This window comes from Narcine bancroftii, chromosome 13, assembly GCF_036971445.1.
Source record: "Narcine bancroftii isolate sNarBan1 chromosome 13, sNarBan1.hap1, whole genome shotgun sequence".
Lineage (NCBI taxonomy): Eukaryota > Metazoa > Chordata > Chondrichthyes > Torpediniformes > Narcinidae > Narcine > Narcine bancroftii.
Genome location: NC_091481.1, coordinates 43,457,804 through 43,472,629, shown reverse-complemented (window position 1 = coordinate 43,472,629; position 14,826 = coordinate 43,457,804). Strand labels below are relative to the sequence as shown.

The window sequence follows — 14,826 nt, the reverse complement described above, 5'->3', positions numbered from 1 at the left end:
TGTATCCTGGACAAGTTCCCATCCCTCCTCAAGCCGCAGTTTTCTGCCGCCTCACCACGCCATGGGGTATTTCATTACATCCCCACCCAAGGCCCACCGGTCCATGCCAAGGCACGCCGGCTCCCACCAGATAAGCTCCAGATAGCGAAGGAAGAGTTCTCGTATCTGCAGGAGCTGGGGATCATTCAATGGTCTGACAGTCCTTGGGCCTCACCACTCCACCTGGTCCCAAAAGCCTCTAGCGGCTGGTGCCCCTGTGGAGATTATCGATGGCTTAACGAATCGATAGTACCTGACCAATACCCAATCCCTCACATCCAGGACTTTACGGCCAACCTGCATGGCGCGAGGGTATTCTTCAAGGTTGACCTGATGTGCGGGTATCACCAAATCCCGGTGCACCCTGAGGACATACCCAAAATGGTCATCATCACCCCCTTCAGCTTGTTTGAGTTCCTACACATGCCGTTCAGGCTCAAGAACGCCACCCAGACCTTCCAGCGCCTTATGGAAACAGTGGGCAAGAATTTGAATTTTGTATTCATTTACCTCCTTGTCGCCAGCAGAGACCGGGCACAACGCAAGTCCCACCTGTGCACCCTCTTCTCCCAACTGGCCGACTTCGGCCTAACGATCAGTCCGGCCAAGTGCCAGTTTGGGAAAGAGTCCATGCAGTTCCTGGGCTATACCATCACGGCCGAAGGAGCCACACCTGCCGCTGCGAAGGTCACTGCAATCAGGGAGTTCCCACACCCGGACAATCTCAAGGGGCTACAGGAGTTTGCGGGTATGGTCAATTTCTATAACTGCTTCATTCCAGGCACTGCGTGGCCTCATCGTGGCCAAAGACAAGACGCTCGCCTGGACTCCAGAGGCCAGCAGGGCATTCAAAGCCATGAAAGATGCCCTCAAAAAGCTACCCTGCTTGTCCACCCACTCATCGACCTGCATACGGCGCTCTCCCTCGATGCCTCTGCCACAGCTGTCGGTGCCGTACTGGAGCAGCAGGTGAACAGACAATGGAAACCACTGGCATTCTTTAGCCGACTTCTTCGCTCACCAGAGCGCGTATAGCGCTTTCGATCATGAGTTGCTGGGCCTGTACCTGGCGGTGCTTCATTTCCGCTATTTCTTGGAGTGGAGGCCTTTCACCATTTTTACCGACCACAAACCCCTCACTCAGATGCTTCTTATGGCAAGAGATCCCTGGTCGGCCCGCCAACAGCGTCACCTCTCCTTTGTGTTGGAGTTCACCACTGACATTCAGCACAAGGCGGGGAAAGACAACGTGGTTGCCGATGCACTCTCACGACTGGCCATTTGCACGGTGACACCTGGCCTTGACCGACCAGCTCGCCCAGGACCAGAAGTCCAATGAGGAGACGTGGGCCTTCAGGACTGCCATCACAGCCTCCAGTTCCAGGACCTCCCGACTCCTCACATCCTGTGCGATGTCTCCATGGGCACCCCGCGACCAGTTGTTCCCCAGCAGTGGTGCAGGCAAGTCTTCCACCATATCCTTGACCTTTCCCACCTTTCCACCAGGTCCACGGTCCGTATGGTGGAAGAACGTTTCATCTGGTGTGGGCTTCAGAAGCGGATTGATACTGGGCCAGAACCTGCATCCATTACCAGCTTTCCAAGGTACACAGGCACACCAGAGCACCTGTACAACACGTCCGGGAACGGTTCAGTCACATTCATGTGGACATCGTCGGACCCTTACCCGTTTCGTGAGATAACCGTTACTTTTTCACAGCGGTAGACCTCACCACTCGTTGGCCCAAGGTGATCATGATGCCAGATGCCTCCACGGACTCCTGCTCCCGAGCGCTTTTGAATGGTTGGGTTGCCTGGTTCGGTGTTCCGAACCACCTCACCAGTGATCGGGGCGCCCAGTTCACCTCTGCACTCTGGGCACTGCTCGTCAACTGGTTGGGAATTGAGCTACATCACTCCATAGCCTATCACCCACAGGCCAATGGGCTAGTCAAGCGATTGCACTGCCACTTTAAGTCGGCACTTATGGCCCTCCTCACCGGGCCCGACTGGCTGGACGAGCTGCTTTGGCTGCTCCTGGACATCCGCTCGAAACCCAAAGAGGACCTACAGGCGTCATCAGCTGAGCTGGTCTATGGTGTACTGCTAGCCCTACCCGGTTATTTCATGAATGCACTTCACAACCCCCAGCAATCACCGCATGGTCTACTTCCCCGCTTCCGGTCCCAGTTGGACTCCTTCACACCCCCCACCGTCGCCCAGACACGGCACATGGGCCTCATTTGTCCCCAGTGAGCTGTACTCCGCAGAGTATGTTTTTCTCAGGCGGGGCCCATCCACAGCACCTCTACAAAGACCATATTAAGGGCCATACAAAGTCGTCCAGCATTCAGGATCCACTTTCACACTGGGCATCGGTGGTAAGAGGGAACTGTTTACAGTGGACAGGTTAAAGCCAGCCCACCTCGACCCCACTGAACCAGTAGTTGTGGCCCAAACCAAGAAGCGAGGCCGCCCGGCAAAAAAGGACATTGGCGCTGGTTCTGGGGGGAGGCTGTATGGCAGGCGAACTGGCCCCACTTGTCACGCATGCGGTGGGGCAGCCGGCCAAAATGGTGCCGTCAGGGGTTTCCTCCCAACCTCAGCACCGGGGTCAGAAGCCCATGCTGGGGGACCCACGTGATGCCCCAGTGACGTCGGGGCCCCCCAGCATGGTTCTCAGCCAAATCCAGGCTGGGAGTATAAGGCCAGCCAGGCAGCCTGCAATAAATCAGTTTTGCTCACTGAACTCAACCCATCTGGTCATGTGATCCTTCAGTTAGCAGTGTAGCTGCCGCTACAACTGTGCCTCAGTGGAGCAGATCACTAGACCTCGCACACAGCTGCAACAAGGCCACAGCAAATGGAGAGGCAAGTGACCCCCTGATTCAACAGTGCTGTTACTATCCCCAATGATGCGGTGCAAGACCTGTCAATGCTGCCAACCCTGCGCACTTCAGGGAAATGTCATGGTCAACTGTCGTTAATGGCTGCAGCAGTCGGCCAACATGACAACCTCCTCCACCAGTGCGACTCTGTCCGAAGGCGTTTCCTTGTTGACACTGGTGCTGAAATATGTCCTTCCCCCCTCGGTATTCAACACCTGGAATGACAAACCAACCCCGGCACTGAGGGCAGTGAACATCACCACCATATGAGCATTTGGTACCAACACCATCCTCCTCCACTTCGAAAGCAACCGCTTCAAATGGACATTCACAATTGAGGTGGTTGTGCAGCCGCTCCTGGGAGCAGACAACCTGTGAGCACACTACCTGCTGATGGACCTGAAAGGGCAGCGTTTGGAACACACCAGAACTTTTCAAACCATGCCCTTGGGGGAAACCAAGTTACCTCCCCTCCTACCTCGACTCCGTTACTTTGTCTGACGCATTTATGCAGATCTTAGTGGAGTTTCCTTTGATCTTGAGGCCACAGTTTTACTCCGCTGAACTGAAGCATGGGTTAAGGCACCACATTCTCACTGAGGGGCCTCCCCCTGCTGCATGCCACAGCACGCCTCCTTTCCCCCCGAGAAGCTCACCCTTGCCAAGGAGGAATTTTTTTTAATGGAAGAACTGGGGATAGTGCAACATTCCAACAGCCCCTGGGCTTCCCCCTGCACCTGGTACCTAAGGCAGCAGGAAGGTGGAGGCCATACGGTGACTACCACTACCTCAATGAGGCCACCACACCTGACAGGTACCCCATTCCCCATATCCAAGACTTTACTGCTAATTTAAGGGGCACAGGTATTTTCAAAAGTCAACCTCATCAGGGGCTATCACTAGATCCTGGTCCATCCTGATGACATTCCTAAAATCATCATCATTACCCCTTTTAGACTTTTCGAGTTCCTGAAAATGCCCTTTGGACTAAAAATGCAGCCCAGACCTTCCAGAGGCTGATGGATGCGATGGGCCGGGATCTCACATTCGCGTACACCTATTTGGATGATATTTTCATCGCCAGCCGCAATCACACATAGAATGCAGCCCATCTAAGGCGACTGTGTACCTGGCAGCAGGAATTCAGACTAACTATTGTGACAGATTATGTTGTGTTTGTATTATATATAGATATGTTGTTTGGGAGACAAATTGTGGCAGGATTTTTAGTGTAGGTCACATACAAACACTTTAAAACAGATCTTATTTAAAATACTGGAGCTCTGCTCATGCTAGACAAGCTGGCGCCAAGAGCCTTTGCAAAAGCTGTGGAGAGTGCCCAAGAGATGTTGCTAATGGATTGTTGTTTACAAAAAGGCAACAGATGAAAGAATTTGTCGGAGCCGCAGGGTATCTGGAATGGAACTTGCTGTTATAAGAGCGTCATGTGGCTTTTTCTCTGAGAGAGAGGAAATTCAGTAGTGCAGTTTTATAGTCAGCAGCAGCAGCTGGGACTAGAACAGGATAAGCTGGCAAGCTTATGGAAAACCCCATTTTGAAGATGGGTTGTGAGTGCTTAGTTCAGCCTGGTTAATGCCCTTGTGGTCCATACAAGAGGAGAGGACTGGCTGCATTATGTTGCACTTGAAATAAAGGAAACAAAAAAGGAACTCTGTGGTGACTTCAAAGAAAGAGGTTATCATCTAGAAAACCCTGATGGGGCAAGTTTCTTCAGCAAGACACTGAAGTCGCTGATCAGAAGGAATCATTTTGTTTCCAGGAACAACAAATTTCTCTCTGAAAACTGACAAGAACTTACCTGAGTGGTAACCATTTACCTTTCAAGCACCAAAACCTGGTGAAATTCATAAATGTTAAATTCTGTGCACAGTATAAGAACTGCCTGCAACCAGTGAACTTGGAGGAATGAGAAGTGAGATTGGACAGTGAACCAAAGAACTTTTCTGAACTTACACATTACATACATGTGCGCTTAAAATTAGAAGGGGGTTAAGTTAGGTTAGTTAAGTCAATAGTGATAAGTTAATTCTGTTTTCATGCTTAAAGATAATTAAAAGCAACTTTTGTTTAAGTAACCATTTGTCTTGGTAAATTGCTTCTGGGTTTTGGGGTCCTCTGAACTCATAACACTTTCAACACTCCTAAGTGCCAGTTTGGGCTGGAAATGATTGACCTTCTGGGCATAAAATCAACAGTCACGGAGAAAAGCCCCTGCCTGAAAAGTTAGAAGGTTTCAGCATTTTGCCAAGCCCTGCAGAGTAAAGGGGTTGCAAGAATTCGCTGGTAAGAATAACTTTTATCACTGATTCATACTATCAGTGGCCCGCATTATGCACCCAATTTCGCATTAATAGCAGAAAAAGGTAAAGACATTACCTAGGACAATGAGGCTTTGAAGGTATTCCAGAAGGCCAAGGACACAACTCTTCTGGTACACCCCAGGCCAGAGGCGCCAACCAGACTCACCATAGATGCCTTTGGCACAGCAGTAAGAGGCATACTGGAGCAATTCATCAAAGAGCAATCTAGTCCCTGGCCTCTTTTAGCAGGCACCTCCAGCTACCCAAACTCAAATACAGTGCCTTTGAATGGGAGCTATTGGTGCTGTACCTGGCAGTCAGACACTTCAGGTATTTTTTGGAAGGTTGACAATTCAGGGTCTTCATGGACCATAAACCGTTAACCTAAGCCTTCCATAAAGTGTCAGACCTGTGGTCGGCCAGGCAGCAGCAATACCCCTCATATGTGTCTGAATTCCTCATGGACATTCAACACCAATGTAGTGGCCAAATGTACTGTCCAGCCCCGTGATTGAGTCCATCCAGGCCCTGTCCCAGGGAATAGATTATTCAGCCAAGACTCAGCAGGAAGATCCAAGATCCTAGCATACAGGATGGCAGTTTCCAGGCTCTGGCTGGAGGATGTCACCATTGGCCCTGGTTACCAGATGCTCTTATGCGACCCGTCTCCACCAGCAAACCTTGCCCCCATCATTCTGGTAACATAGAGATGGCAGGTCTTCGACGTGGTGCACAACCTGGTGCACCCAGCCATCAGAAGGTTGATCTGGCATGGCCCCTGGAAACAGTTCAGTCAGTGGGCCATGACCTGCATGCTCTGCCAGACAACCAAAGTGCAGACACGCATTGGCTCCCCCCTTCCCAACTTTTGAGTCAGCATGACGTAGGTTCAACCACGTCCACATTGACATTGTTGGATTGCTTCCAGTCTTCCGTGGGGTGAGATATTTCCTCACCCTGATTGACCGCTCTACGAGGTGGCAAGAAGCGGTCCTGCTGCCCGATACAACCACTGAGACCTTTGGCAGAGCACTGTTTAACACCTGGGTGTCGCGATTCAGAGTCCCAGAGGTACACAGTTCACTTTGGGACTCTGGGTGGTGCTGGGCAAGTTGCTGGGAACCGAACTCCACCATACCACCCTCAGGCCAACAGGTTGGTGGAGCGGTTCCACAGGCACCTAAAGACAGCCTTGATGGCTTGGCTCAAGGGGCTGAACTTGGCAGGTGAGTTACCCTGGGTCCTCCTGGGGATCCAGACTGCGCCAAAAGAAGATTTCAAGCTTCAGCAGCTGAGATAGTGTACAGCGCACCGTTGGTGATACCGGGGGAGTTCTTAGCCATTGCCAAGGACCTGAAGGACCCCATAGCCTTATTGAGGAATGATATAGTCTCCAAATTACAAGCTGACTTGGGCTTTGCTTGCTGATTTTAAAAAAAAATTGATGTTATAGTTCTGAAAACACAGATCACATCAAAATTAAATGCATTTTGAGAGAATAATAGACTGTCTCATGGAGAGAATCATGGAGAAATACAGCACAGATACAGACTATTGATCAGAAATATTTGATCTTGTGTTTAATCTTTGATCTGTAATTGCACTGATCCTGCATTAACACACTTTATTCTCGCCAAATTCCCACAAGGGACAATTATCAGTGGATAATATACCAACCTCTAGTTCAAGTTCACGTACAATGATGAAGGTTGCACATTTTTGGAACTTAAGAGGTCATTCAAGCATCCGGTGAAAACTTGCATGGCTGCAGGAAGAATATGTGAACTCCAAAAAAGCAGCACTTGGAGGTCGATTGAACCTGAATCATTGGAGCTGTAAGGCAGCAGCTTAAAGAGATGTGCCACAATGCTGAGACTTGTTGACAAGAGAAAATACATCAATTTATCATTGCAGAGGGAAAGATGGATTATGAGAGTGGCTGAAATTGTGGTGTACCAACCAATTCAGGGTATTTGAACTTAAGAATTATAAACTGGGTTATTTTCAGAATGATAAATTGTGAAATGTGACAGAACAGAAAAACATGGATTCCAGTCAGAAATATCTCAAAGAAATGTAGAAATAAATGGCTAGCTTTTATCTAATCTGAGGTAGGATACAAATGTTGGGTTCTATGTTGTATAAAGGAATGATTAGATTCGAGTTAGAGCTATGTATTAGGTAAAAACTGTTTCTTAGATAGGATGATTCCATATAACCTTCTCTTAGATTAGACCATACGACATGGGAGCAGAAGTAGGCCATTTGGCTCATTGATTCCACTGCCCATTCCATCATGAGCTGATCCATTCTCCCACTCAGCTTCACTCCCATGCCTTCTCCCCATAATTTTTTGTACCCTGACTATTCAGATACCTATCAATCTCTGCATCAAATACATCCAATGACTTGGCTGTCACGACCATGCCCTTCAATTGTGAAGTTGTGCATGTATTACAGAATTATTGAGGTCAACCATCTCTTAGATTTTTCTTTGTTGGGAAGAGCACTGGTTATCCATTGGTACTTTTCTTTATATGTTGTAGATAAATGGAGTTTGTAGGAGGCTCATTCTCATTTAAAATTTCCCAATGTGTTGAACCTCTGATGCCGCTTCAAGCTCTTCCTCATGGTCTTTGTCCAGCTCCTGCTGACTGGACCCTTCCTGGAGCAAATGAGAGGCAGATATTTCAGCCACCTTTCCCCCAAGGGTGGCATGGTTAACGTAGTAGTTAGTGCGATGCTTTTGCCAGGGACCCAGAATAGGAAGGAGTTTGTACATTCTCCCCGTGACCTTTGTGGATTTTTTATGGGTGTTCCTGTTCCCCCCATCCTCCAAAATGTATGGAGATTGGTAGATTGTAATTGGATAGTACTATCGTGCTGTGTTGTTCAAATATGCAAAATAATCTGCTATTTTCATCCCAGTTCTTGTACTTTTCTACACCATATTGTGACTGAAACACTTATTGAAAACAACTTCAACAAAAGTTTGATCATTTCACCTGGTTTCCTTGCTGTTCCTCTTTGGGTTGGATCCTAGATTGTGGATACAGTTTTAATTGCTTTTAGTCTGCATCCACTATCAAGCACCAATTGTATATTATTCTCATTGCTGATTCTCCCCATATTCTCTTTAACGCCCCTAGATTCTTCCATTCACACAAGGGCAGTTTAAATGGGTAGTGGACCCTATGTGCCTGCACGTCTTTGAGAGGTGGGACAAAACTGGGGAACTTGAGGAAACACACACGATTGCAGGGGGAATGTGCAAGCTCCACACCGATAGCACCTGAGGAAAGGACTGAACCTGGATCTCTGGTGGTGTGAGCAGTGATTTTGCAGTGCTGCCACCAAAGGCTAGCTGTCATTCTGGATGTCCTCCTTCATAAATAACATTGAAAAAGGACATGACTGCACAGAGGAATTGGGGTGGCGAAAGGAGAGGAATCAATGAATGTGTCGGAAGTGGCATGATTATCCCAAATCCCTGGCATTATGTGTAAATTGAAGGGATATTTGATTGCTAATCAGTTGTTAATGCGCTCAACTCTTTGCTTTCCATTGTAGATTTACTGAATTCTAGCAGCAGCTGTCAAGGAAGCAAAGGTATTGATTCACACCGTGGCTATTCCAGTTTGACAGGTAAATTCATGCAGATTCATATGGAGCTATCAACAAACACAGTCTGATGATGAAAAACAGAGAAAATAACATTTCATACCCTGACTATACAGATATCTATTAATCTCTGCCTCAAATACACCCAAGACAGAAAAAAATTATTATAACAAGATAAACTATTTGTGGACAGCATTTTATTTATTGGTTAAATTATACTTGAGTGGTCATTTTAACAGCCCTTATGTTTTTTGGTGTTGAATTTGTGGAAAGCAAACTAAATACGATTTAGGTGCATATGGGAAATCAGCTCCTAGGATGTTTTTAGCTTTCAATCCTCTGGATTTCACCAATGGGTGATCGGTGCCATTGTTGTGCCGTGAATTAGAAAAGAGTGCAAGAAAAATGTTAAGCCATTGCTACCATTCTGAATATCATGGCTATACCAATCTTGGCTTCAATACTTTCCACTCTCTCCCCATACTTCTTGACCCTATTCTATTTCAAATGTCCAGTAATTACCATTTAGATTGTGAACCCATTTCTCCACTGAATGGGCTACTATTTCTAATGAGGCCTACTCAGAAGTTGGACGAGGGTTGTAGTGACCCATGCTTTTGGGCCTGATTGGGAACTGGGTTGGACCAAGTGTGCAATGAATAAGAGGCATGGAGTGGGCTGATGAGTGCTTTGGACTGGTCAGAATTTGGACTGGTCAGAAGAGTCGTGAAGTAACCAGTGTGTTGTGGGATGTGGGTGATGGGAACCTGGATGTTGATAACATTGAGTGTGTTGGTTCTGATGGATGACATATAAGTTTGTCACTTATCTTACCAGAGTCCCAGTCTAACCTACAGTTTACCCACAAAATACTATGAAATGTATAATACCTGGTCAATGGCATAAATCGATTCATGTCTGGATGAGTAATCATGCCTGGCTAAATTTCAGGAGGGATATGCAGAACATGGAATAGTCTTTATTATGTTTCCTCACCATTTACATGGTGATGAATAACAATCATGAACGACGAGAAAGCAAGAGAGAATCTATTCCCATTAATGAAATAAAGTAAAGGATGTAGAATGATGATTATTTGGCCAAAAAAAATAAATCAAGGCTATCTCTTTTAAGCAGTGAATGATTAGAGTCTGGAATAACCTGGCAGAGATAATGATGAAAGCAAATACAATTCAAAGGGAGACCAGAAAGTACTGAAAATAATTGCCCCCTTAAGCTTCATACAAAGAAACCGAATGAATGATTAAGGTTGGAAAATCTTCCCATTATTGGTTTGTATTGCCAGCATCTGTAGTTTTATAATTTTCAGGATAAATTCCTTAAAGGAATGAATGTGCAGGAATATTAGAGGAGAATTGGAACGTAGACGAACTAGATTGTTTTTGGAAGGGTGAGGTGGACTCACAGGCAAATGGTTTATTCTGTGATGTAACTCCAATCTTTTTTATTCTGTCCAATCAGAAATAGACATCATTGAGAAAGTGAAGAAGAACAAAGTGCTGAAGGCAGTATTTCTAATGCAAAAAGTGATATCGTTGCATAGTAAAGGAGAGGACGATGCCTTGCAGAAGAGCCTTTTTGAGGTAATCTTTGCTCATTAACAGAAAGTGTTCTTCTGTAGTACTGTAATCTATACTAGCCATTCCCAACCTTTTCTTGGCTCTGCCCCCCTGCCCAAGACTCTGGAATATAGAACATTACTGCACAGAACAGGCCCTTTGGCCCTTGATTTTGATGCTGAAAATATCTGCTCAAAGTTTATGGGAGCCCTTGCCTGAGAAGCAGTTCAGTTTTGGTTTCTTCCATACTTCTTTCCAACTAACTGTATAAAAACGATAAACAATTATTTATGTGGCGAGGTGAAAAGAAAACAAGGCTTTTACTTAAATTCACTTCCAGAGCCCCCGTTGAGAATGGTTACTCTGTACCAATCCTCAGTTCCCCCAAGAAAGACTTTATCAGCCTAATCCTCTTTAACTCCTTGATTGATGATGTGTGGACTAGTTATGCAATATGTCATAATTTCAACCCTCCATTCACCAATTTATTTTCCACCCAGTCCAATTTCACTCTTTCTCCACTGCTAAACCTTTAAATATCCCACACAATATTATCTCACTAATTTATCACACACCATATCATTTAATGCATCCTTAATCTGTCCTCATTTGATATGTCTTTTAATATCTTAGCTTGTTTAATTTTACTCTTTCCTCATCCCTGATGCCTTTCCTATCTCACACCCTTTAGCTTCATCTAATTGCTTTTTTTTTGCCCGCAGTCATTCACATCTCACCAAGTCTACTAACTCTGAACTCTATAATTTCCCAGTCTTGCTCTCCCTTCACTTCCCATACCCTTCAATGTCCTACTTAGTCTTATCTCACCCTCTTTTGAATATCCATTCCTTTAATGCTTCATTTAATTTAATCTCACATTCCTCTCATTCTCTGCACCCTTTATTATCCCACCTGATCCAACTCTCTCCTCAAACCCCATGCCCTTTGGAGTCCTGCCCAGTTTAAATGCCTCACAATTTGTCCTCCAATGGTACGAGTCTGGTGAATACATTTCCACTGCCATGCTGGCAGGTTTTGTAACTCACCGCTGTCTCTTTGTGTTGCTGCTTCTGGTCTTCCTTGATGTACCTTCTGCCATCTCCAGCAGGCTGTCTCCCTTGCAACCCATCGACAGCGTCTGGAACTCTACACAGATGGCACAGTTACCCTGGTAGTCAATGCAATGCTACACAGTGCCAAAAACCCAGGTTCGAATCCATCTGTAAGGTTTCTGTATATTCTCCCTGTGACCTGTCTGTTTTCTCCAGATGATCTGGATTCCCCCCATCCTCCAAAACATACTGGTTTAGTTGGTTTATTGGGTGTAATTGGGTGGCACAGGTTTTATGGGCTGGAAGGGCCTTCTGCTGTGCTGCATCGTTAAAGAAATATAAATTTTAAAACTCCTTCTGCTACAGGGCAAGTGTTTCTGAGTGAAGGGAAATTGATATCTGACAATCATATAACAATGTTTGATGAAGGGTGAGAGGTGACTTGATAGAGGTATACAAGATTATGAGGGGATTAGCCAGTACCACCTTCCTGGGGTGATGAGAGTAAATACCAGAGGACGTCTGTTAAAGGTGAGTGGAGGAAAGTTTAGGTGTGACGTCAGAGGTAAATCTTTTGCACAGAGGGTGGTGGATTCCTGAAATACATTGCCAGGAGTGGTGGTGGAGGCTGGTACAATAGAGACATACAAACGATTCTTAGATGGACACATGGATGTAAGATTAATAGAGGGTTACAGATGTGAGGAAGGGAAAAATTAGATTGTTGTGGAGTAGGTTTCCATCAGTCAGCACAACTTTGCAGGCTGAGGGCATGCATTGTGTTGTAATGTTCTGTGTTCGATCAGACCAGGTCTAGATTTTTGTCATTTGGTTTACCTTAGACTCCTGCAAATCCCCAGATAACACTGAATCACAAATAGGAGTCAACAGTCGGCCAAGTCATTGAATGTATACAAGGCAGAGATTGATTAGCCAAGGCTGATGGGCTTAATGAGAAATGGATCAACTCATGATTAGATGACGGGGCAGACTCAATGGGCTGGATAGTCCATTTCTGCTCCCATGTGGTATTATGGACAGGGAATTCCAGTCACCGGTATTGTCACAGGTTGGCAGATTTGGTCCTGAGTGAATCAACTAATGAGCATTGGAAGTTGTTCCTAATTGATGAGACAAGACTATAGGATTTAAGTTATTCCAGCTTGGCCATGTTAATAATGTCATTTACAAAGAGACTGAAAATTCAGACATGAGAGGTTTTGCTGTTTGTAGCCATCTCCCATGCACCAATAATTTTCCCTGTAACTCACTAGAACAAGAACATTATATTATCCCCACTTGTCCTTGTAAATGTTCAAAATTGTGAAAACTCCTATGATGAAAAGATGAACTTGTTAATCATTACTGTTTATAAATAGTTACTTTTAAAATGATTTCTTTCAGTGATAAATCTTAAAGAAAAGCGTATTCTTTTCTAGGAAACTGTGGCTCTTCTACAGAAAGCAAAAGCTGAGCAGAGGAAACTCTATTTGTTAAATACACAGCAGGATTCTTCTGATAACAAGAAGCTTGATGTTGTACCTGCCCCCATCCTGGTGTCCAGAACACACAATTCTATGATATTCAAGCCAGCTCCTTTTGCTTCATCTAAAAAGGTTGACTTATTTTAAATAATTTTTTAGATTGTAGTGTGATTATATATGTTATCAGTACAAAAAACCTATCATTATGTTCATTCATGGTTCAGTGCAATGCTGTTACACCAGTGACTGGGATTGGGGTTCAAATCCCATGCTGTCTTTAAGGAGTTTGTACGTTCTCCCTGTATCTGTGGGTCTTCTCCGGGGGCTCCGATTTCATCCCACTGTTCAAAACGTACTGGGGTTGTAGATCAATTGGGTGTAAATTGGGCGGCATGGCTTCATTGGCCAATAGGCCCTGCTATGTTCTGTATGTCTAAATTTACATTTAAAAATGTAAATTTTAAAATAAGTCAAAATAAATAAGTTCATAAGATTTTCATTGTCTATCAAAGGATACAGCAGCATATAGATCAGTTACAGATAAGGGCAGAGAAATAGCAGATAGAGTTCAAAGCATGCAGGCATGTGGTTTTGTACCTTGGGAGGTCAAATACAAGGAGAAATTAAAGAGTTCATGGCAGGATCCTTAACAGAATTGATAAGCAGAGGGATCTTGAAAGTGGCCATGTGGATGGTAAAGAAGGCTTATGGTACGTTTGCCCTCATTGGTTGGACTATTGAGCAGAATAGTAAAGATATGTTGCAGCTATGTAAAAATTTGGTTGTCCAATTACAGGAAGGATGTGGAGATTTTGAAAAGTTCACAGAAGAGATATAATGGAATGCTGCCTGGGTTAGAGGGTATGAGCTATTGTGAGAAGGTTTTATCAAGTCAAGTCAAATTTATTGTCACCTGATTATGACCCAACAAAACCGTTCTCTGGTCCTCGGTTGAAAACTTGCAGACACACTACCAGACATAACACACATATAGACAAATATTTTATCTATACAAATACATTATATATAAAAATGTTTTGTGCATATGAAAGTCTCAGATAGTAAGTTTGAGCAATTCCTTTAGTTGTTCATCATTCTCACTGCCATGGGCTGGCTGGCTCTGATATTCCTGTATCTCTTTCCTGGCGAGAGCAGCTGAAAAATGCTGTGTGCAGGGTGAAAAGGGACCTCAATGATTTTGCGCCCCATATTCAGACAATGATCCCAGTAGATCACATCGATGGGAGGTGGGGGGGAGGGAGATTCCAATCATCCTCTCTGCCCCTCATGGTTCTGTGGATTGACCTCCGATCCATTTCTCTGCAGCAACCTTACCACACTGTGATGCAGCTTGCCAGGAAGCTCTAAATAGAGCTCCTGTAGAAGGTTGACATAATGGTGGCCTGTAGTCTTACCCGCTTCAGTCTTCTCAGGAAGTGCAGTCGCTGTTGCGCCTTCCCAACAAGTGAGGAGATGTAAATTGTTGTCGATAGGTCATTAGTTAAGTGAACTCCAAGGAACTTGATGCTCTCCACTCTCTCTACTACAGAGTCATTTATGTGCACTGAGGATGGTAATTCTTGGTCCTTTTGAAGTTCACGATCATCTCCTTCATCTTGTCCAAGTTGAGACTCCGGTTGTTACTCTCGCACCATATCATGAGATTTTCCACCTTTTTTCTTCAAAGCATCGGAGGCTGAGATGCGACTTAATAGAAGATTATACAATTTGGAGGGGAAATGTGTGGTGCACTGTCGGTCAGAAACAAACACATAAAACCAAAAGACTGTACAACAGGCTTGATTTGACGTAAAACTCGATAGAGCCAGCTGTGAGAGTGT

General features: G+C 45.2%; 1 protein-coding gene across 1 annotated transcript in view; it reads left to right on the top strand.

The window, feature by feature from the left end:
* The window catches only part of cfap54 (cilia and flagella associated protein 54), a 1,315,566-nt gene that overhangs the window by 892,147 nt on the left and 408,593 nt on the right, over positions 1-14,826 (top strand). The window contains exons 19-21 of the mRNA XM_069909968.1: positions 8,819-8,893; positions 10,352-10,473; positions 12,941-13,117. Of these exons, the coding sequence (XP_069766069.1) occupies positions 8,819-8,893; positions 10,352-10,473; positions 12,941-13,117 (374 nt within the window). The remainder of the gene's footprint in view (positions 1-8,818; positions 8,894-10,351; positions 10,474-12,940; positions 13,118-14,826) is intronic.